The sequence below is a fragment of the Molossus molossus genome, unplaced genomic scaffold (genome assembly GCF_014108415.1).
Source record: "Molossus molossus isolate mMolMol1 unplaced genomic scaffold, mMolMol1.p scaffold_m16_p_23, whole genome shotgun sequence".
Taxonomy (NCBI): domain Eukaryota; kingdom Metazoa; phylum Chordata; class Mammalia; order Chiroptera; family Molossidae; genus Molossus; species Molossus molossus.
In genome coordinates, this window is record NW_023425359.1 from 7,072,115 (window position 1) to 7,094,249 (window position 22,135).

A 22,135-nucleotide genomic window follows, 5' to 3' on the forward strand; every position below is an offset into this window, starting at 1 on the left:
GTTTTTTGCCAGAAATAAGAAAATTGCACCTAGAACTTTATTGTCTCTCCCGCGCTCATCACAGGATCCAGAAATTGTCCCCTCACCAGCCTCACCATCAAGCAGGGCTGTCCCTCTGCTGCTCGCTGATCTGTCCTTGTGTCCTTGTGCCCCATCTCTCACACCGGTGAGGTGGCATGGTGGAGGTGAGGAGGTCACAGTCCCCGGCAGCCCCAGCCCCACAGGCTCGGGGGTCCAGGACCTAATGCCTGTGGGGAGCTTGACAGCAGACTCGGCCCAACACTGGACACCCATCGAGGAGGACTCCAGGGTAGCATCAGCCAGCTTTGCTCTTTAGGCACAGACATCTGCCTGTCTGTCCCAGCTGTGGGCAGCAGTGTCCACGTGCCCTGCCCTGGTGACCAGAGGAAGGTGTGCCAGGAGCCCTCCTAACTCAGGGTCATGGAGTGGAGCTTTGCTGACCTCGGACCACAAAGAACCAGGAGAGCGAAGCAGCTCGCGTTTACTGAGCACCCACCGTGTGCCAGGCCCTGTTCTACAGCCCTGGGGGCATCCACTCACCCCACTGTCACCACAGTCCGATGAGGAAGGAACCGTGATTAATGATTAATAATTTCCTTTTTACTAAGGGAGGAAGAGGCCCCAGTTCAGGTTTGGGTAGTGGGTAGTGGGCTCGCTGTTCACTGAGGAGAAGCAGGTTTTCGGGGAGAAAGGGGACAGTGGGTGAGAAGGGCCTGGAACCGCCTTGGTTGGGTGTCTTGTGGGCCCGAGGCCCGGGGCGGACCTGGAGACACTTTCAGGGAGGAAGCTCAGCCAGCAGGGGCCACCGAGGAGAAGCCTGGTCTGGGGGAGAGGGGCCAGCGAGGGGAGAGCCCTGGTCTGGGGGAGAGGGTCAGCGAGGGGAGAGCCCTGGTCTGGGGGAGAGGGGCCAGCGAGGGGAGAGCCCTGGTCTGGGGGAGAGGGGCCAGCGAGGGGCCAGCGAGGGGAAAGCCCTGGTCCGGGGGAGAGGGGCCGGCGAGGGGCCGGCGAGGGGAAGGCCTGGCGGGGTGAGGCACCGAGTGAGAAGCCGTCGGACTGCACTGAACGCAGAGGCTGTCGCAGTAGAAGCCTCCCCTGACCCACGGGGTGGCAGCGCGTGGTCGCAGGTGCGTTTGCCTTGCCCTTCGCTGTGCAGTCACCTTGACGGAATGAGACCCCGGCCGCAGTGGGGGCCGCATGGGCTGTTCCCCCGGCCCACTCCAGTCCGCGTGCGCTGGAGGCCTGGGGCCCAGGAAGATGAGACGAGACAGGAGGAAAGACCCTTGGCTCCTCTCCCTTCCTCCTGGCCCCTTCCCCGCGGTGCGTGCTTTAAATGCAAATACAGCCCTGGCCGGTTTGGCTCAGCGGTTAGAGCCTTGGCCTGCGGTCCAGAGAGACCTGGATTCGGTTCCCACTAAAGGCACGTACTTCGGTTGCAGTTTGTCCCCGGCCCTGGTTGGGGTTGTGTGGGTGGCAGCCACTCGATGTGTCTCTCTTGCATCGGCATTTCTCTCTCTCACCCTCCCTCTCTCCCTCCCGCTCTATCTGAAGACAAATGCATAATAATAATAATAATAATGAAATAAATGCAAATACAAACCCTTTCGTCTGGGGTGAGCAGTGGGGAGGGGCCTGAGCACCAGCACAGTTGATCAAGGCGAACTGTTATTTTATTTTATGTTTTTATCCTCACCCGAGGACATTTTTCCATTTTTTGTTCCGGTAGAGTGGGAGGGAGAGAGAGGAACAGAGAGAGAGAGAGAAACATTGATGTGAAAGGGACACATCGAGTGGCTGCCACCCGCACGACTGACCAGAGCCGGGGACAAACTGCAACCGAGGTACGTGCCCTTAGCGGGAACCGAACCCGGGTCTCTCAGGACCGCAGGCCGATGCTTTAACCGCTGAGCCAAAGCAGCCAGGGCTATTTTTTCTCTTTATTGATTTTAGAGAGAGAGGAAGGGAGAGGGAGAAAGGGATAGAAACGTTGATGAGAGAGAACATCGATTGGCTGCCTCCTGCATGCCCCCCACTGGGGATCAGCCCACAACCTGGGCATGTGCCCTGACCAGGAATCGAACCAGCGACCTCCTGGTGCAGGGTCGATGCTCAGCCACCAAGCCACACCTGCCGGGCAGGAGGACTGTTTTTTAAAGGAGGTTGTAGTCATATCTTATTTGCAAAATACAAACAACGTGTGCCTAGGGGAAAAGACTTCGAGTCAGATGTGCTGAGATGTTTTTCGTCTGTAAGTTCTTGTTTCCCTCATTTTCACCCCAAAGCACCCAAACCAGATTGCCACTTCTGTTGGCACAGCCCGCTCTTCTATCCAGGTGACACCCTCCTTTGAGGAGTTGTGACATGGTCTCCGTTTGCCCGAGGAGCCGTGGTCACAGCCTCTGTGCTGTTCAAGAATGTCACATCCCGTAAGTGTTGCTCGAGTGCCCTTTCAACCGAGCTCGAAGCAGCGTGGGACCATGTGACCGCCTCTCCGTCCCCCGTCCCTGGCTCCGCCCACCGCTGCCCTCCACGTAGGCGGATGCTCAGCCTCGCTGGAGAAAGTGCTGACCCTGGAGAGCCCAGGGCTTGACCAAGTGCCTTCCTCACACTGCAATTTCCAGATCTAAGTCAGCTCTGTTCTCTGAGGCTTGGTCTCCACTTCTGAGCTGTTCTTATGTCTCTTTTTTTAGCCATTTGCTTATTTAAAGAAACCATCATCTCTGTGCCACAGTATCTACTCTGTTGTGGAATTTGGAAATGTTCCGGGTGCAAATGGTTTACTCAAAACAGACCTTTGGAAATCAGATTAGATCCTTGACATACTTACATAGAAATCCGGCCACGTACAGGCTGTGTGCTGTTCACGTGGCCGTCGTTCCTGGTGGCCCCTGGCTTTTGATCCGGGCCGGGGTGCCCAGCAGGGCTTCAGGCCTTGGGCTTCTTTGATCCAGGTTGAAATCTCAGCTGCAGGACTCCTCATGGACTTGCTCAAAACCCCCATTTGCTCATTTGTAGAAGGAAACTTTTAAAAACAACCACTGACAACAAAATGTGCCAACCTCATGGAGATGCTCAGTAACCTGCTTTTCTCTGGACCCAGCACCCGCTGAGCGGTGCCCTGGTGCTTCTTTCCTGGGTTTTTTTTCTTATAACATTGAGCTTTAAGGCAGCCTGTGCTTGGGATTGAACTTGAGTTCTTCATGGCCTCATCATCTCTCTTCTGGGCCGTTAGGGAAGGAAGACCGCTGGCCATCGATTCTGGGCGTTTGCAAGTCTCAGACTGAGCGTATGTGGCTGTCTGGGTTCAGGGCCTGAAGCTTCTACAGGAAAAGCATTGCTTTCAACCTTTTCTTTTCCTTTTTTTTTTTTTTTTTGATATGTGTCCCTAGCAGGAACCGAACCTGGGACTCTGTGGTCCGCAGGCCGGTGCTCCAGCTGCTGAGCCAAACCGGCCAGGGTCATCCTTTTCTGAAACATGTCCTGCCTACTGGGGGCAGGTCTGGGAGAGAGAAGTTTGAAAAAAGTAAAAGACTCACCCATTTATTGAGGGAAGGAATATGCATTAGAGTGATAAAGAGCCATGTTTTGTATATAAGTTAACACCGTCTTAGTAACTATACTCAGTGATGACCAGGGGGGCAGTGACTGGTAATGCTACTCTGATATGTAGCTGGTGGTGTCAGGAATGGGGGCAGCTCCATATTTTGTTTGCATCTAGAACCGTTTAAAAAGACAAACAAAAACACCCGGCTGGGGTGGCTCAGTGGATTGAGCATCGTCCCACGGATTGAGGTCCCCATTGGATTCCTGGTCAGGGCACATGCCGGGTTGTGGGCTTGATCCCCAGTAGGGGGCGTGCAGGAGGCAGCCTATCTGTGTTTCTCACATGGATGTTTTTATCTCTCCCTTCCTCTCTCTCTAAAAAAAAAAAAAATCAATTTATAAAAACCTTTTGTATTTTGATATTTTACTTCTGGAAATCTATCTGAAGAGCTTCACTCCCCGTGGGGCAGAGCTGTGTGCGTGAAGACGTTCGGGGAGACCTTGACCACAACGGCAGACTAGAAGCGAATTGTCCAGTAATAAGAAAGTGGGTCAGTAGAAGGTGGGACAGGTACTCAGGGAAACGTCTTGCACCCATTGAAACTGGTTGTAAAGACCGTGGCACCATGGTGATGCTTACGTGAAGGGAGAAAACAACACCCAGAGGTCTGCGCACCCGCAGCCGCAGCCTCGCACGTGCATGGAGCTGGCACACGAGCGAAGGGAGCAGTGATCACGGGGAGGTGAGGGTTAGCAACGATTCTTCTTTTTCCTAATTCCCAAACTTTCTATTGCTTTTATTTTAAAAAAAATACAGAATAGCCCTGCCAGTTTGGCTCAGCAGTTACAGCATCGGCCCGCGGACCAGAGAGTCTCGGTTCGGTCCCCGCTAAGGGCACGTACCTCGGTGGCAGTTTGTCCCCGGCCCCGGTTGGGGTCATGTGGGTGGCAACCACTCGATGTTTCTCTCTCTCCCCCTCCCTCTCTCCCTCCCACTCTATCTGAAGATAAATGCAAAATGTCCTCGGGTGAGGATAAAGGAAAAAAGTTACAGGATGGGGGAGGAGAAGAGGAGGAAGCGAGGAACTGTGGAGATTGACTTCAGGAGTGACCGAGACGCAGATAGCTGGTGTGCAGAGCGTGCAGACAACATCCTCCAGTGTGTTCTGAGCTGAAGAGGGTGAGGTTTCCATCTGAAGGTTTTGTGGTCAGAACAGCTCAGCACCATCACTTTTAGAGATCCTGTGTTTAGCAACATCGGGTTGCGGAAAGCATTCCTGGGGCTCCCAGATGGGTGTGGGCTGTGCCAGGTGCCAGGCCCTGCCTGCCCTCAGGGGGTCTTCAACCTCAAGTGGGCAGCGGTGTCCTGGCTCACAGAACCAGGAGCAGGGTGTGCACAGTGGGGCAGTGCCCGGTGGGAATGTCTCTGCAGTGCAACCTCTGGGGAGCAACCTCTGCAATGATGTGCTGCCTTGGTCGGCTCGGGCTGCCTTGCAGATACCACAGCTGAGCGGCTCACACAGGAGACCTTCTAGCAGTCCTGGAGGCTGGAGGGCCGAGGTCAGGTGCCAGGGTGGTTGGGTCCTGGTGGGAGCCCTCTTCTGGGTTTGCGGACGGCTGTCTTCTTGCTGTGTCCGCCCAGGGTGGAGAGAAAGATCACCCCTCTCAAGTCTTTTCTTACCAGGAGACTCATCTTATCATGGGGGCTCACCCTCATGACCTCGGTGAAATCTAATCACCTCCCAAAATGCCACTTCTTGCCCGTCCCTGGGCGCTGGGGCTCTGGTGTGTGCGTGTGAGAGACACGATTCAGTCCATCACAGGTAGAAGGCGAGTGTGCACAAGCGCGGGAGGCGGGCTCTGCAGCACACCTGGACTGCCCCTGACCTGCTTTAGTCCCGGAGGGCGGGGGCTGGCTCCTGCTGTAGATCTGGGTTTGACCCTGGCCCAGTGCTGTGTCATGTTGGGCTGTACCCTCCCTCATCACCCCAGGAGGGCAGCCAGCCCCCCAGCAGCTCCTCAGGAAGGCCCTGGGATCAATCCTGAGGAGTCTGGGGGGTGCTCTGCCCGCCAGGCAGACAGCTGTCCGAGCAGGAGGAGTCGGGAGCCTCCGAGCCGCTGGCAGCAGGGACTCTGCCCGGCCTTGGCATCAGGGCTGTGTCTTGGGTACACGGTGGCAGCCTGAGGGTAGCACTCAGGATGGACAGACAGTTCCAGGGAGCGCCCTTCTGCTTGCTAGGAGGGATGCTGTCTGATTCCTGAGTTACTTAATAAAGCCAATTACATTCCAAAGTAAAAAAAAAAGAAAGAAAGTTCCAGAAAACGGACAACAGAGCAGCGTTGTTGCTGCCGGGGGGTGGGGCACACCTGTTCCCATCGGTTCTAAGGGTTGCTTTCTGTTTTCTCCTCCCTGTGTCCGGCGGTAGAGTCAGATGGAGTTCAGCATCTCCTCCTTATCCATCCAGGATCCGAGCGGCGGCCCCGCCAGCGAGCCCAGGCAGCCGTCCAAAGCTGCTCAGGGCTCGCAGGCCCTCCGGCCCACCCAGGGTGGCAAGTCCTCCAGCCTGGATGCCCTGGGTCCCCCTCGGAAGGAAGAGGAAGCGGCCTTCTGGAAGATCAATGCGGAGCGCTCCCGTGGGGAGGGGCCCGAGGCCGACTTCCAGTCGCTGACTCCCAGCCAGATCAAGTCCATGGAGAAAGGTGAAAAGGTCCTGCCGGCCTGCTACAGGCCAGACCCTGCTCTGAAGGACAAGGAGGCCAAGGTGGAGAGGCCCGGCCACCTCCGCCAGGAGCCTCGCGTCCTTCCCAGCACCAGCGTTGATCACGAGGGACCCCAGCCCGTCCAGGCCTGCGCCAGCACGTTGGAGGAAGTCACGCCCTCCGAGCCCACGGGCCAGCTGTCCTCTCCCAAGGCGGGCCCGGGGGGTGGGGAGGACGCGGAGGATGAGCTGTTCTCAGAACCTGCACCTGCACAGGTGAGTGGCCTCCTCCTCCTAGAGGGACATGGGTGTTTCCACCTCTCGCCTATTGTGAGCCAGGAACATGGGTGTGCAAATATCTGTTTGAGTTCCTGCTTCCAGTTCTTTGGGGTGTATCTTCAGAAGAGGGATTGGTGGAGCACATGGTAATTCTGTTAACTCTGGGGAGCAGCCAACCTGTTTTCCACAGCGGTTGCTCCATTTCACATCCCCGCAAGCAAGAGGTCTAGTTTCTCCACCTCCTCACTGATGCTTGTTTTCTTTTTCCTTCTTTGGTGAGAGCCATCCTAGTGGTACCTGTCTCATTGTGGGTTTGATCGCATGTCTCTGACTGGTGATGTTGAGTATCTTTTCATGTTACTTACTGACCACTTGTATAGCTCCTTTTTGTTGTTGTTATTCCCCACCCAAGGATATTTTTTCCATTGATTTTTAGAAAGAGTGGAAATGAGGGAGGATGAGAGAGAGAGAGAGACTGATGTGAGGGACACATTGATTGGTTGCCTCCTGCATGCACCTAGTGCCAGGGATCAAACCTGCAGCCCAGGTACGTACCCTTGACCGGAAATTAAGGCCGACGTTCCAACCAGTGGGCCACTGGCCAGGCTGCACATCTTTGAAGAACTGCCTATTCAACCCCCTGCCCAGTTTTCATCGGTGCGTGTGTTGTTGTCAGGCTCTGGTCCTTCTCGGGGTGTCTCCTGAATGGGGCCCCGGTGCTTCCACGCCTCTCTCAGCAGATGACCTGTCCGTTGTCCTCCTGAAGAAGGGCCTGTGACGAGGCTCCGTCTACCTCTGTCAGCTGCACACGCTCTCCAGCCCCTCCTCCTCCAGGTTTACCCACCGTCTTAAGCCAGGGCTCTGGGCCCCTCCCTTTCCTGCCTCTGGCCCCTGCCCATCTCTTCTCTTTGGTCTCTAGTCTTCCTGGCCTGGGCTCCTTCTCAGCCAGGTGCGTCCCCCGACTGACCAGCTTTCTCTGATCCTCTGCACTTGGGTGTCCTCCTAAGGAAGCACTTACATAAATTGTGAGTCTCAGCTGTAAAGACGCAGGAGTGTCCGGGGAGTGCAGAGGCAGGAGAGTACACTCGGAGCACACGGAGAGCACACGGGGAACACACAGGGAGCACATGGAGAGTACACGGAGAGCACACGGGGAGCACACAGCACACAGGGAGCACACGGAGAGCACACGGGGAGCACACAGCACATGGAGAGCACATGGGGAACACACAGGGAGCACACGGAGAGCACATGAAGAGCACACGGAGAGCACATGGGGAGCACATGGATAGCACACAGGGAGCACACGGAGAGCACATGAAGAGCACACGGAGAGCACATGGAGAGCACACGGGGAGCACACAGCACACGGAGAGCACATGAAGAGCACACGGAGAGCACATGGAGAGCACACGGGGAGCACAGGGAGCACACAGAGTCGGAAGGAACAGCTTTCAGAGCACAAAGCCCAGAGCGAAATGCTCCCACATTGAACCAGCCGCTGGGCAACCAGCAGGAGGAAAACTTGCCTGGACGCCTCGGCTTTTCCATCCTGGCTTTTCCATCCTGGCTCTCCCGGCGTCAGACTCGGATGCAGCCTCGCTGGGCCCGAGACGAGCTTCCAGGGAAGCCGCCAGCCCGTGGCCACCTCGGACGCACTCTGCTGGCCAGCGGGTGGGGGGGGCCGTCAGAGCGTCCTCCCTGCGAAGGCTGCAGGCCACCAGGGGACATCTGCTTGTGCTGGACGGGAGCCAGGGGCAGCGTGGTCACGAGAGCCGGCGGGAGCCGTTGGGGTTGTGTGAACACTGCGCAGCGTGAGCCGCCGGAGGCCCTGGACCCGGAGGATCCCCGCGCCAGGGAAGAAGACTCCAGAACCTTTCACGTGACCTGAAAGAAGCTGCACCTCCTTTCCCCATACATTTCATTCCCTCAACTTTGCAAGGGGTGTGTGTGCGTGTGTGTGTGTGTGTTACATTAGAAAGACTGTATTTGTACTATGTTCTCTTATTCCATGATGACTACATTTATTTATTTACTTATTTTAATATGTTTTTATTGATTTTTTTTATAGAGAGAGGAAGAGAGAGAGAGATAGAAACATTGATGTGAGAGAGAAACATTGATTGGCTGCCGCCTACATGTCCCGTCCCGGGGATCGAGCCCACAACCCGGGCATGTGCCCTGACTGGGAATCGAGCCAGGACCTCTCAGTTCATGGGACGACGCTCACTACTGAGCCATACCAGCCAGGCCATGATGGCTACATTTAAATATCCTGTCTTTCAGAAAGAGAAAAGATAGATGTTTTTTATTTCCTGCATAGATAGGTCTAGAACCTACTTTCAGACATGTCCAGGGCCAGGGCAGGGCGTGTTGGATGCTGACAGAGTGGAGTGTCGCTTGCTAAATTTTAGTTAATTTTCTAGTTCCGGGCACTGAGGCAAATTGAGGTCAGAGAGCCTCTGGGACAGAAACAGGCTGGTTCATTTGGGTCATTTTAAATGAGATACTGATTTTAGATTATGCAAAACTAAAGAAAACTCATGCCTCACAGTGGTGTTTTTTGTCTCTCCTGCAGGTCAGCTCAAGCAATGTCATCTTAAAGACGGGGTTTGATTTTCTGGACAACTGGTAAAACGTGTTAGACAGAAAACCCACAGAACCAAGAGCCCCGAAAGTTTTCCAAAATGTGGAGGATGGAGGGGCAGCATCTCCCTGTGTCGTGTCCTGGTTTCTGTACACAGTTTTTTAAATCTTTTGGAAACTGGTAAATATTATTACCTTGTCCAGATTTTCCCGTTTTTGGTAAGACCAGATATACCTGCTATTTTCAATGATTTGATAACAGGAGTTTTACATTTGGGATTTTTAAACACTTAGGAATTCAGTAAATCTTATAACTGAAACTTCTGTTCCAGCTGCACCAATTCCCCCTCCTCGGAGAAAGGGTTTTTCCACCATGTCACAAAAATGATGGAAGTGATTTCCATCTCCTCCTGTATCCCCTCCCTGAGAGTGTGTTGGGGTTACCTTTGATGGGCGATGTCCTCAGCAGCAGTGACATCAGCAGGCTGGCTGTGATCATGGACAGATTTGCTCCCCACATGTCCCCCCACCACCCTGGTTCCCAGAGTCCAGGGCCTCCTTCACTGAAGCCACACTTCTCGACTTGTGTGCCACCCTCCACCCTTGGTCATTTCCAGGAAACAGACTGGACACACGGCAGAGGCCTCTTTAAGCTGCCGTGATACTTATTCATCATTGTTTAAGAGTTGCATGTTTAAAAGTTTTGTATTAACTTTTTATTATTTTGTATCTAGATTTAGCGGTTGTAGGGCTACCACTTTTCTCGGGTTTGTACCCTATTCCTTTTGGAAGTTCTTTGTTACTTTTGTGGCCTGTGGGTGTTCCTTCCCTGTCCTGGGCATCTGCAGGAGGAAGGGCTGATAGAGGTGTCACTAGAGGACAGGGCTCTTCTGATTAGCCATGTTACAACTTCTAGTCCCAAGGACTGGTCCAACCGTCACCATGGACCCTCCCCCAACCCTGACCACCAGCAGAAGTGGAAGACTCCAGTTTCTGCACAGACCCAGCAGCGCTCCCTGCAGACCTTTGTGGTCATAGCAACGGTATCTCCTGGAGTGGGACCTCGGTGCCCACCGTGCTCTGGTGGGGGTGGCTCCCAGCTCCCTGGGGGAGCAGGTGGGCATGCCCCCAACGGGGTGGGAGGAGTGTGGGCCTCTCCCTGGGAGGTCTGTGCTCTGACCATGGCCCCTGAGCTGCGTGAACCTGCAGGATGTGCCCGAGCGGGATCTACATGGCACCTCTCACTGTGTTCTCCTCACCTGACGCCTTAATCCCGGCGAGTCCTGCCAGCAAGCGCCTGGTCTGAATATCAAAGTGTGTGTTTCTAACAATGCCTCTTTGTTTCATAGGACAAATCTGAAATGATTTCCAGGATATTTTATCTGACTCCAAGGTGAAGCACATGGCAATGTTTTCCTGCCAAAGCTGTGGCTTAGCCAATGTTTGGTTCACTTGCTGCCAATTGCTTAATGTCCTTAAACCTCATGTGGTTCCTTGGGTACTGGATTTGACCTTCCTCCTTTGGTGTCTGTATTGTGGCAAATGCGATTTTTTCTATGCCGTTTAAGTATAGTTGAACCGCACGAGGGGAAAAGGTTCCGTGGGGGTGAGGGAAAGGAGCCCGGAAATCCCATCCGGACAGCACAGCAGGGGGCCAGCCCCTCGGGCCAGCTGCAGAGCCTCGCACCTGGCTCGCACCTGGCTCGCACCTGGCTCGCACCTGCCTCAGTGAGGGCCGTGAGCTGTCTTAGAACCCAGGCCTGAAAGCAGGTCCCGTAAAAACAAGAGGTGCATTGGTATTCCTTGGCGTTGGTAGCAGGGAAGAAAGATCCATGTCCTGGGACAGTTAGCCCAAGGTGATCTGTCCGTTCTCCTGGGAGACGATTCTCATTTCTCTCCCACTTTCTCATAAAGCCCAGTAGCTCCTTCCAGTTCTGCCGGGAAATCCTGGAGAGTGCTGCGTTGAGTGGCTTAGCTCTGCTTCCGGAAGGAAAGGAGGGAGAGGGAGAAGTGAGGGCCTGGAGGGTGCTGGCTCGTGGTCCGCATCCTGCCTGACCTCCGGCTCCTCCTCGTAACCACGGCAGCCTGTACAAAGGCGGCTCCTTTCCCGTCCTGGGAATGTAGGTTCAGTGTGTCCAAATTAGGGGAATGAAGCTCTAATGTCCCCCTCACCCCCACCCGTGTATCAGGATGGAGTCTAAAACCAGGAGATCCTATTTATTATTTTAAAAATACACACCTTTCAGCGGAAGCCTGTATGTTTTTGGATTCCCACCACCCCCTGCACCCAGGATGCAGCTCAGGATTCAGCGTCTTACTTCGCGTGACTGTATTTTGCAAAAATCTCTCCCAAGAAGTCGGAAGCCAGCCCAAGCCCGAGCTCTTTCACCCGGGTGACTGCCCCCAGCCTCGGTCTGGGCGCGCTGCCCACTCGGCACAGCGGGGTCGCGGCCCCGAGCGAGTGGCTGAGCGGCCTCCCTTTCTCTGCGCCTCTTTCTTTGCTACACGTTTGCAAAACGAAAATTCTTACTGACTACTTGTAACTCGGTTGTATTTTATATTAATAGCCTTTAATAAAGCCATTTAAACTATTCTAGACCTGTCTGTCTGGGCCTCTGCTGGGGGCGCCAGGGTGCTTGTTAGGATGATCTCTGTTGAACCCAGAAGAAACGGGCTCACCAGTTAAACCACCGAGACCCAGAAGGCCCCTTTGCGCAGTTCTGACCCGGTGCCCTGCAGGTTGGTGGGAGGCGGTGTCCAGGTGCTCAGGCCCCGGCAGGGGTGGGCTGTGTCCTGGAGGGCTCTGGTAAGCCCTTGGGTGACACGCTTACCACACGGAGTGACTGACTAGGAGGCGCTGTCACCCTGAAAGCGCTCACTGAATCAGCTTGATCTGACCTTCCTGGAAGAAATACAGAATTAGGCCTGGCCAGCCAATCCGCTTGGACCATGTGCAGGTGCTAAGTTGCTGTCTCTTGATTGAGGAAAATTTCTAGATGTCAACTTTCCACATCGAATATACTTTTTAAATTGATACCCGGCAGGCCCTGGGCAGGACGGCTCAGTTGGTTGGAGTGTTGCCCGTACACCAAGTTTGATTCCAGGTGTTGCTGGTTTGATCGCAAACCTGTGTTGCTGGTTTGATCTCTGGTTGGGGCATGGATGGGAGGCCACCAGTCAGTGTTTTGCACGTCAATGTTTCTCTCTCTCTCTCTTCCTCTTTCTCTAACAATAAAAACATGTTCTCAGGTGAGGATCAAAACAAAAACCTGGTAGACGTCAGGAAAATGGTGATTCGGGTGGGCAGATTTCTCCCGACTCAGTGCGCACAGTGGGGCCTTTCGGCCTTGGGAGCAAAGATTTCTGGGTGAGCAAGTGATGGTACTTGCTGCCACACTGCCGGACAGGGACTGCGCAGAAGCTCGTGGGCCAGCAACCAGTGGATTATTCCACCTGCGCCTGGTGAGCGGAGGCAGAATAGCTCCCTAGACTGTAGGCAACCTTTATGGTAGCTCAGCGTGTGATACTCACATCTTTTTAAAAAAGTGTTTCTTTGCAAGAGGGAGCCATTAACATAAAGACAAACATGCCTGGGTGTGTTCAGCACTTTGCATCCAGGAGGGAACATGTGAATTGGGGTGAGAATGTGCTGGGGGGGGGGGGGTTGTTCGTGAGGCTTTTCCACCAGTTTTTTGGGGTCTGGTTTCCATGCTCATATATAATCTTCTGATGAACTTACCAGTCTTCCGGGTGCACTGATACCAAGAGGGGGGCCCCTACAAGAGAATCAGTGATTCCGAACCCCACCCAAACTCAGGCAGAAAACAAGTGAGCAGTTCTGGAGATAAGATCAACTTAAAAATCAAGACCAGCAATTTCAACTGGAAACTTAAGTAAAAAGGTACCAACTCCTAATGTCAACCAAAAATATAGTGTCCAGGAATCTGCTTTGACAAGTATACAAAGACTTCCTTAAAGAAAACTTTAAGAATGAAATAGAAGGCATAGAAGAAGATGAGCTAATCCTGGGTCTGGGATAACTTAATATAATAAAAATGTCAAGTTCCCCAAAATCATTTCATAAAGTTAGCACAACCTCCACACGCTTGGAGTTGGGTATTTTGAGAAGTTGGACAAACCTACGTTAAATTGCAGGTGGAGAATAGTTCCCTGGAGGACAGGGGCTTGCTCTCGGTCAGCTGTGAAAACACATGACAAAGCCCTAGACACAGTTTGTGAGTGTTGGTGCGAGGGTGGACGACGAGAGCAATGACACTGGACGGGGATACGTGGGAACTTCGTTTACAATCCACAGACACAGATTCACTACATAGACGAATGTGGATTTCAGCCCAACACCACCCACAAGGTGGGCTCCATATAGGGTCAAGGCCAAATTAAGAAGGTGAAAGTGACGCCAACAGAAGGACATGCCTTGTCACTGAGGGCCAAGAGGACTTCTTTAATAAAAGTTCAAAAGTACAGACCGTAAAGTGACATATTGTGTCCCATACATGAACTTTAGGATTTTCCTCAGTGAAAGCACCATGGATAGAGCCAATTCGCTGAAAGGTTGAGAAAGGACATGTGCTATGTCAATTGCAACAAGGGACAGGCCTCCAGAACATATAGGCCACTCCTGCACAACAGCTGGAGGCCCACAACCTCACCAGAGAATTAACATTAAAGAAAATTCTTAAAAACCGTAAAGCATGTGAAAAGATGCTTCAGGTAATTGGTTATCAGAGAAAAAAATTATAGAGTTGGATAACGCCAGAAATGGGATAAGGCAGTGATTCCCAACTAGGGGGACACTCCGCCCCCCTGGGACATTCAGTAGTGTTGGAAGACATCCTTGTCATCCCTGAGGGAGAAGAGAGCATGCTGTTGGCATCGATTGAGTGGAGCCAAGGATGCTGCCGAGGTGGAGAAGCCATGGGATAGAGCAACTGTACAGATGCTGTGTCAAGAGTAAGGTGATGTTTTGCCACGTGTTCTGCAATCCCACAATCCCCTGTCTTAAAGGAACCCTTCCACAGGCACTGAAGGGAGCGTGCAGGGCCGTTCATTGCAGTGCTGTTTGTGAGAGCTGCAGGCAAGCTGGGTGTCTACCATTTGGAAGGTGGTGAGATAAAAGGGGTTGCCCACACCATGGGTTAGTAGGTGGCACCTAGAAGCAACAAATTAGAAGTACCCATGGCAACATGGATGGATCCGAACAAATATATTAGTGAATAAAAGCAACAAACAAGCCGGGCTGGTGCGGCTCACTGCTTGAGCGTGGACCCATGCACCAAAAGGTAGCCAGTTCACTGCGGTCCAGAGAGACCCAGGTTCGGTTCCGCTAAGGGCACGTACCTTGGTTGCAGTTTGTCCCCGGCCCTGGTTGGGTCGTGTGGGTGGCAACCACTCGATGTGTCGCTTTCACGTCGATGTTTCTCTCTCTCTCTCTCTCCCTCTCACTCTATCTGAACAAAATATCGAAAAATGTCCTCGGGTGAGGATAAAAACAAACAAACAAACAAACAAAAAAAAAAGGTAGCCAGTTCCGTTCCCGATCAGGCACATGCCCAGGTTGTGGGCCCAATCCCCAGTCGGGGAGCATGCAGGAGGCGGCCAATTGATGTTCTAGCTCATCGATGTTTCTATCTCTCCCTCTCCCTTTCTCTCTAACATCAATAAAGAAAAAAATTTTTTTAAAGCAACAAACAAAATGGAACACAAAACAATACCATTTGCATACATTTAAAACACACACACAAAATAAGACATACTTAAGAATAGAATGCTTGTCCTTGGAGGTTGCAGAGGTGAAACTCGGTAACAGGAAGGAGACATAACAGGTCTGAATGGATCGATAATGATGACGTGCCAGTAGGCACCTGCTGGCAAAGACATTTGGTATTTCTCGTAATCCAGGTCTGTGACATCTCTCACATCAGAGGAGAGGCTTGTTCGTGCCTCCGGTGTCTTAGGGTGGAGGTGACTGTTGGCCAATGTTGGTTAGATCTTTTGTCTCTTGCTGTACTTTGTGTGATTCCATGGTTGTACACTAACCAACATTGATGAAGCCTACTGGATCAATCCAGGCATTTTGTACCAGCAGGTTGGGAAGAGAGTGAGGATGGGAATTAGCGACACCTGATGTCCTGTTTCTTAGACAGAAATCACACCGACTGTTTGAGGTGGGGCAGGGCACTCTGCAGGGGAGTTGATGTCAGTTGGCGGATCCCTTTACCACAGAAATCCAAAGTTTATCTCATCTAAGAATCTGTCAGGCAGTAAACTCATATGCAGAAATATATGTGAAGATCTTTGAAAATTATTTTAAAATTTCTAACTGTATTGCAGAAAGTGTGGAAGACAGTCTACTGCTTTAACACAATACCAGCATTTTGAAGCATTTACTGCCAGTCTTTTTGTGAACATGTCCAGGTCCAAGTGGAAAGCATGTGTCACAGGGACAGTCCAGACTGGAAATGAAATCCACACGCAAGCCTGGCTCCCACCTGCCACCCCCTCATTTTGTCACCGTCCACTGATTCCTGCCAACATCTGGCCCCAGGATTGCAATAACATATTTTTCTTCAGAGTTCTTACTGTGTTGCAGCCTGGTTTTAGGCACTGGGATTTGGTAGTGTGCAATACAGACATAGGTGCTACCCTCACAGGGCTTACATTGTAGTGGAGGAGACAGACTGAACATAGGACCGTGCAAACAAATTTATAGTTGAAAATTGTTAAACCAGATTTCTGCTTCTGGCCGTGACAGAATAATCGGCAATAGACTTACCCTCTTGTTATAAACAACTAGAAAATTGGAGAAAATACATGGTGGGACCAAAGTAGGTTTAACAGTTGTGAGTATGGGAACCACAGAGTTTATTCTTGTATTATCATTTATTAATTATTATTTTCCATACAAACAACTGTTAACCTACTGTTTCCGCACCCTGTCTATGAAACAATGATTTACAGACTTTGGACAACAGGCAGTGCAGGACTGGGATCCTGAGAGAAGGGAAGCAAGTGACGTAGCCTTATGACTTCCTGCCTTTCTGACTTAGGCATTTTGTAGACTGTGTTGCAGGAAGTCTTGCTGAGCTGAGGGGGATGAGCTTGGGGAGGACAAGGTAGCTGGAATCTGTAGGAGGGAACTATGCAGGCTGGAGCCCAGAAATGTGCATTTCATTCCTCTTGAGTGTGTTGGAGACAATTTCTGGACTGTAGCACAGGGAGGGGGAAATTCAAGCAGAGCCTTTGGTGAGGAAAGGAGAATGAATTTGGAGTTGGGGAGCCAAAGGGGCTAGAATTGAAAGGGCGGAGTTCCAGAAATATGCATAGGTGTTCTCTTAAGACTTGGTAAAAGACCAATCTGTACATGTTAGGTGAAACCCTAGTGGGCAGGGCAGGAACGACCTCCAAGGAGATAGCAGTTATCAGGGCGTTGTGACATAATTCCCAGAATTCAAACAAGGCCAGGATTCATTTAAGTTCCCCTAGCCAAAGTGCAGATCATGTTGAATATGTGAGGCTCTCATCAGAGATTCTGGGGGACTATGCACTAGAAGTGGGACTTGATTAGCCTTACAATAAAGAGTACTCTAGGGCTGTTTTAAAACAAGTCATGAAAGAATCAAACCAATTCACAAATAACTTAGCTGCCTACCAGAATATGTCTTCCATTCTTTATAGAAATATTACAAAATTAACAGTAAATATATAATTCACAATGTTCAGCAGCCAATAAAAATTACTAGATATTCAAATCAGCAGGGAAATGTGATTCATAAATAGGAGAAAATTAGGAGACCAACCCAGAAATGACAGAGGTGGTGGAAATAGGATTTTAGACCCAAATGCCCACAAATGTAAAATAAAATGTTTCAAAGAGAGAAATGGAACTCTTGGAGATAAGCCAATATCTGAAATGAGAATTTTATTGAGATAGATTAAGAATAGATGATATACTGCAGAAATAAGTAAATGTGAAGACAGCAATAGAATCTATCCAAAATGAAGCAAACAGGGGAAATGAACAGAACCTGTGTCATGTGAAAAAATATTAAGTGATCTAATATATGAGTAATCAAAGTCCCAGAAGGAGAAGAGAGGAAATATTTGAAGAAATAATGGCCAAATTTTTCCCAATTTGATAAAAACAAAAAAACCCACAGATTCAAGAATTTCAGTGAATTCCAAGTAGGATGAACACAGTCATACACACATATACACCAAAGCGTGCTACAAATGGCTGAAAGTCAGTAATACATAGAAAATCTATAAAAACAGCTAGAGGAAAAAAGATGTTAGGTATGGGGGGGGAATGACTGCAGACTTTTTGTCTCAAAATATGCAAGCTTGACATAAATGGAATGATGTCTTCAAAGTGCTGGAAAAAAACCCCACAAAACTATCAACTTAGAATCTTATATCCAACAACAAAAAATCCTTAAAAACTGAAGGCAAAATAAAAGCTTTTCATACATATACAACAACTGAGAAAAAGTGACCTGCATTACAAGAAATATTAAAGTTCTTTAGGCAAAAAGAAAATGATACTAGACAGAAGCTTAGAATTGCACAAAAAAATGAAGAGTGCAGGAAATGGTAAATATGTGAGTAAATATAAAAGCCTTTTTCTCAGATTTAAAAACATTTAGAAAGAATTGTTTAAAGCAAAAATAATAACAATGTGTTGTGGCATCTCTAACGTAGAAGTAAAATGTATGACAATTGAAAAGATGAGAGAAAGGGAAGCATACAGTTGTAAAGCTCCTACATGAAGTGATACAATATTTAAAGGCTGCGATAAGTTAAACATCCAAATTGTAAACTATATAGTAACCACTGAAAACATTAAAGCAGCCCAGCTGGTGTGGCTCAGTGTCGATCCATGCACCAAGAGGTCACCGGTTCGATTCCCAGTCAGGGCACATGCCCAGGTTGTGGACCCGATCCCCAGTGGGGGGCATGCAGGAGGCGGCCAGTCGATATTCTCTCTCATCAATGTTTCTATCTCTCTCCCTCTCTTGTCCTTTCTCTCTAAATTCAATAAAGAAAAAAAATTAAAGCAAAGATGTATGAGTAATAAGTTCATTGTGGAAATAAGATGGAATGCTAAAAATTAATCAACAAGAAAGCAGGAAGAGAGGAAAACACACACATGAATGGGACAAATATAAAACAAATAGCAAGATGGTAGGTTTATGCACAACTATATTGATAGTTATGTTAATTTAAGTGGCCTAAAATGTACAAATAAAAAGCAGAAATTGTTAGACGAGATAAAAATAGCCCCTACTATATGGTATCTACAAGAAATGCACTTTAAATACAACTAGAGAGAGGAGAGATGAGCCACCTGCCTGATCTTCCCTGAATCCACTTGGCCAGGGGCCATAGCAAGGTGCTAAGGTTTACGACCCATGGAGGTGTCACTCTGGCTCGTGCAGCTTCTCAATTTGTCTCTACTTTCAGCAGGGGAGTGTTTGAGGACAGAACGTTCCAGCAGCTGCAGGGAAGGAGCTGAGTTAGAGGGGGACCATTTAGGAAGCAATTTTGGGTACTTTGCAATTTAACACTTGAATATTTTCCAATTGTTTCAGACATACAGGTTCACTCACCTTGAACTACAATGACTTTTAAGATGGAGTTTATTTTATTAGCCCATACGTGGTCATTTTCTTTTTTAAATTTGAAGAAAATTATTATTTTTAGTGAGAGAGGAAGGGAGAGAAACATTGATGTGAAATTGAGACATCGATCAGCTGCCTCCTGCACACCCCTCTACTGGGGATTGAACCTGCAACCCTTTGATGCACGAAACTGATGCCCAACCCCTGAGCCACACTGGCCAGGGCCATAGGAAGTAATTTTCTTTACCTCCACCTTTCAGTCGTGGTTCCCTAGAGCTTCATGCTTTGCCCTTATGCAGGTGCTGACTCCAGAAATATCCCCTAGAGCCTGAAAGGGAACATGAAAAAGGAAGCTTTAAGCTGAGTCTAGTGTGTGATAGTGGCAGTTAAATGTTTCCCAGCGCCTCAAAAGCTGGTCCCAGCTGAATGGACCTTGTAAACTGGAAGAAGTCTCACTAGGAGCTGGGCCCCAGGAACCAGACTCGTCTGGTTGGATCCGCTTGAAGGCGTGGTGATGGATGAGGTGGGCCATCAGGACTTCTCCTGCTTGTAGCTCAGTTCGGTTGAAAGTTGAAGAGGCTGGTTTTCAGGCCAGACATTCTGAAGGAGCGGATTTTAAAAGCTTTGTGCCAATTTGATGATGGGCACGTTTTGATTTTGAAGTAGCTATTTGAACATAGCTGCATAAAATGTATTACAATGAGCACCACTGTTTACTGCTGATAAGTGCGCACAGTTCCCCATTCACACCCCACCCGGGAGCTCCCTCACCGCTCAGCGTCCCCTCCCACTCCCCCTCCTCACGCTCTGTGGGCATCTCCGGTGGGTGAGCCCCTGAACTGGCGGAGCATATGTATTGGTTTTCCACTGATGCTATAAAAATTAGCACAAACTTGGTGCTTTGAACTTGTTATTTCACACTTTCGTAGGTTAGACGTCTAACAGGTTTCACTGAGCTAAAGTCCAGGGGCCATCGGGACCTCATTCCTTTCTGGAGGCTCCAGGGGAGAATCCATCCTATTCTTTTTTTTTTTTTTTTTTAAATCCTCACCTGAGGATATTTTTCCATTTATTTTCAGATAGAATGGGAGGGAGAAAGGGGCGGGGGGGGGGGGGCGGTGGAGAGAGAGACATTGATGTGAGAGAAACACATAGATTGGTTGTCTCCTGCACGACCCCAACCAGGGCTGGGAATTGAACCAGAGACCCTTCGATTCGTGGGCCAATGCTCTAACCATTGAGCCAAACTGGCCAGTGCCTTTCCCAGTTTTGCAAAGCCGTCCCCTTCCTGGGCTCACGACCCCATTCCTGTGTCTTCAAAACCGGCCACACGGCAGCCCTCTGCCTGTTCGTCCACATTTCACTCTCCCTCCCACTCTGCTGCTTCCTTTGTCCACTTTTGAGGATCCCTTTGATTACATGGAGCCCGCTTGGGTAATCCAGGATAATCTCCCCGTTTCAGGGCCAGTGATTAGCAGCCTTAATTCCATCTGCGACCTCAATTCCCCTTTGCCACGTCACATAATCACAGATCCCAAGGATGAGGACGGGACTTGCGGCGGGAGCGGGAGGGCATTAGTCAGCCTACCACAGAACATGCTTTTAATTACCTGGTAAGAGCACCAGAATGTCCCAGCGGAAGGGAGAGTTAAACCCGGGGAGTAGTTAGAAAACCTCGCGGGCGATCATTCAGGAAAGAAGCAATGATGAGTCGGCCTGGATGGACTTAAGAGGATTTGGGAGGCAGCGTGACCGAGTGGGTTGCCACTGCAGGGCAGTGGGGTCTACCCTCGCCCTGGATTAGTCACAGATGAGAGGGGCCGTTTCGATGGGGAGGAGGAAATGTCTGCAATAAAGTGACCTGACCCTCCAGAGTCAAGGCCAGACAAGAAATGGGAGATTTGGGGCCATTTCATCAGCCAGTCTCTCCGTGAGCCAAGCCTGGGTATCAATGTCAGGTTTAATGCTGCACACAGTTTACCTCTTAGACAGACAAACTCACCTGATGGGTTGTTTGCAAAGATGGCCCCCAGCAATTCCTTCCCCCTCGGCCACACTTGTCCCTAGTCTCCACAAGAGGAGGGATCCATGTCCCTTCCCCTGGGATCTGGGCTGACCCGGGACTTGCTTTGACCATTAGAACGTGGTGGAAGGTACCGTATGTGGAGTCTGAGCCTCCGCCTCCAGAAGCTGCGCAGACTCTGCTCTTACTTTCCTGCGATGCCCTCACCTCCTGGGAGAGAACGTGGTCTGACCCACGTGGGTGGCCATGAGCACGAGAACTGAGACAACTCAATCAACAGACCAGCCAACTGCCAGACACGTGATGGAGGACATGGGGACCAGCCCGGCTCCTGTTCGCTGACTGTCCTAGCTTAGGCTGCTGTCACCACTTTGCATAGACTGGGTGGCATAACCAAAGTTTTCCTCACAGTCCTGGAGACCGGAAATCCAACTCCCTTCTTTCCCATAAGGACGCGAATCCCACTGTGGGGCTCCACTCTCAGGACCCACTTACCTGCCAAAGGCCCCGCCTCCCACTCCACCCTATTGGGAGTTAGGGTTTCAACATACGAATTTGGGGAGTTTGTAAGCATGCATCCACAGCACCCCGCTAGTGAACCATGCAAGGAGGCTCAGCCGACAGATGAGGAGCCAGAGGAGCCATCCCTGCCGAGCCCAAACATCGAGCACAGAATCGTGAGCAAAGCAGCAGTTGCTGTTGTAAGTAATGTTGGGGTGGTTTGTCAGCCCCCCTCCCCAAAGCCTACACTGGACTTCTGTTTTGAAGAGGGCAGAAGAGAGAGACAGAGACAGAGAAGAGACAGAAGCAAGTTTGCCCACCCGGGTAACGCTGGGCGGAGTACAAGTCCAGGACTTCTGCTGAGGTTTGCATTTAATGGTAAGAAATGCACAGGGGTACCGCCTGCCTTACCTTTCAGGGTTCTTGGCCATTGACAAAGCCCTGTCACTTGCTTTCATTCTCTCTCAATTACTAAGATGACAAATGGTGGCCACCTGGGCTGCAAGTATCAAGAAGAGCCCTGGGGTGATGGCAGAGCCCCCGAGGGGCTGCTGGAGGCTCGCAGAGCTCAGAGGACCAGGACTAACGACAGACTTTCTCACGATGTCCAGCGCCCATCCTCCATGCCTGGGCAGTTAGTCAGCCAGCGGTGCACTGTCCCCAGTGCTGGGGCAGTGGGGTAACAAAGACACATAAAGGTGTCATTGCTGCTCCCAGGAGTCTAGCTGGGGAGGCAAAGTGAACTACAATTTTAAATATGTTTACTGTTAATCTATGTTTTACTGTCTGTGAGTCACTGTAAGTTACTGACCTCTCAGGACTGCAGGGTTAGAGAAGGTAACAGAACA

General features: G+C 50.6%; 1 protein-coding gene across 3 annotated transcripts in view; it reads left to right on the plus strand.

The window, feature by feature from the left end:
- Positions 1 to 11,699, plus strand: part of CUNH1orf198 (chromosome unknown C1orf198 homolog) — a 31,173-nt gene extending 19,474 nt beyond the window's left edge. For 2 of the 3 annotated variants that reach the window (XM_036277725.1, XM_036277727.1), the window contains exons 3-4: positions 5,988 to 6,536; positions 9,118 to 11,699. In XM_036277725.1, the coding sequence (XP_036133618.1) occupies positions 5,988 to 6,536; positions 9,118 to 9,174 (606 nt within the window). In that variant the 3' untranslated portion in view covers positions 9,175 to 11,699. The remainder of the gene's footprint in view (positions 1 to 5,987; positions 6,537 to 9,117) is intronic. The other variant, XM_036277726.1, reaches the window with a different exon arrangement.
- The last annotated feature ends 10,436 nt before the right edge of the window (positions 11,700 to 22,135 follow it).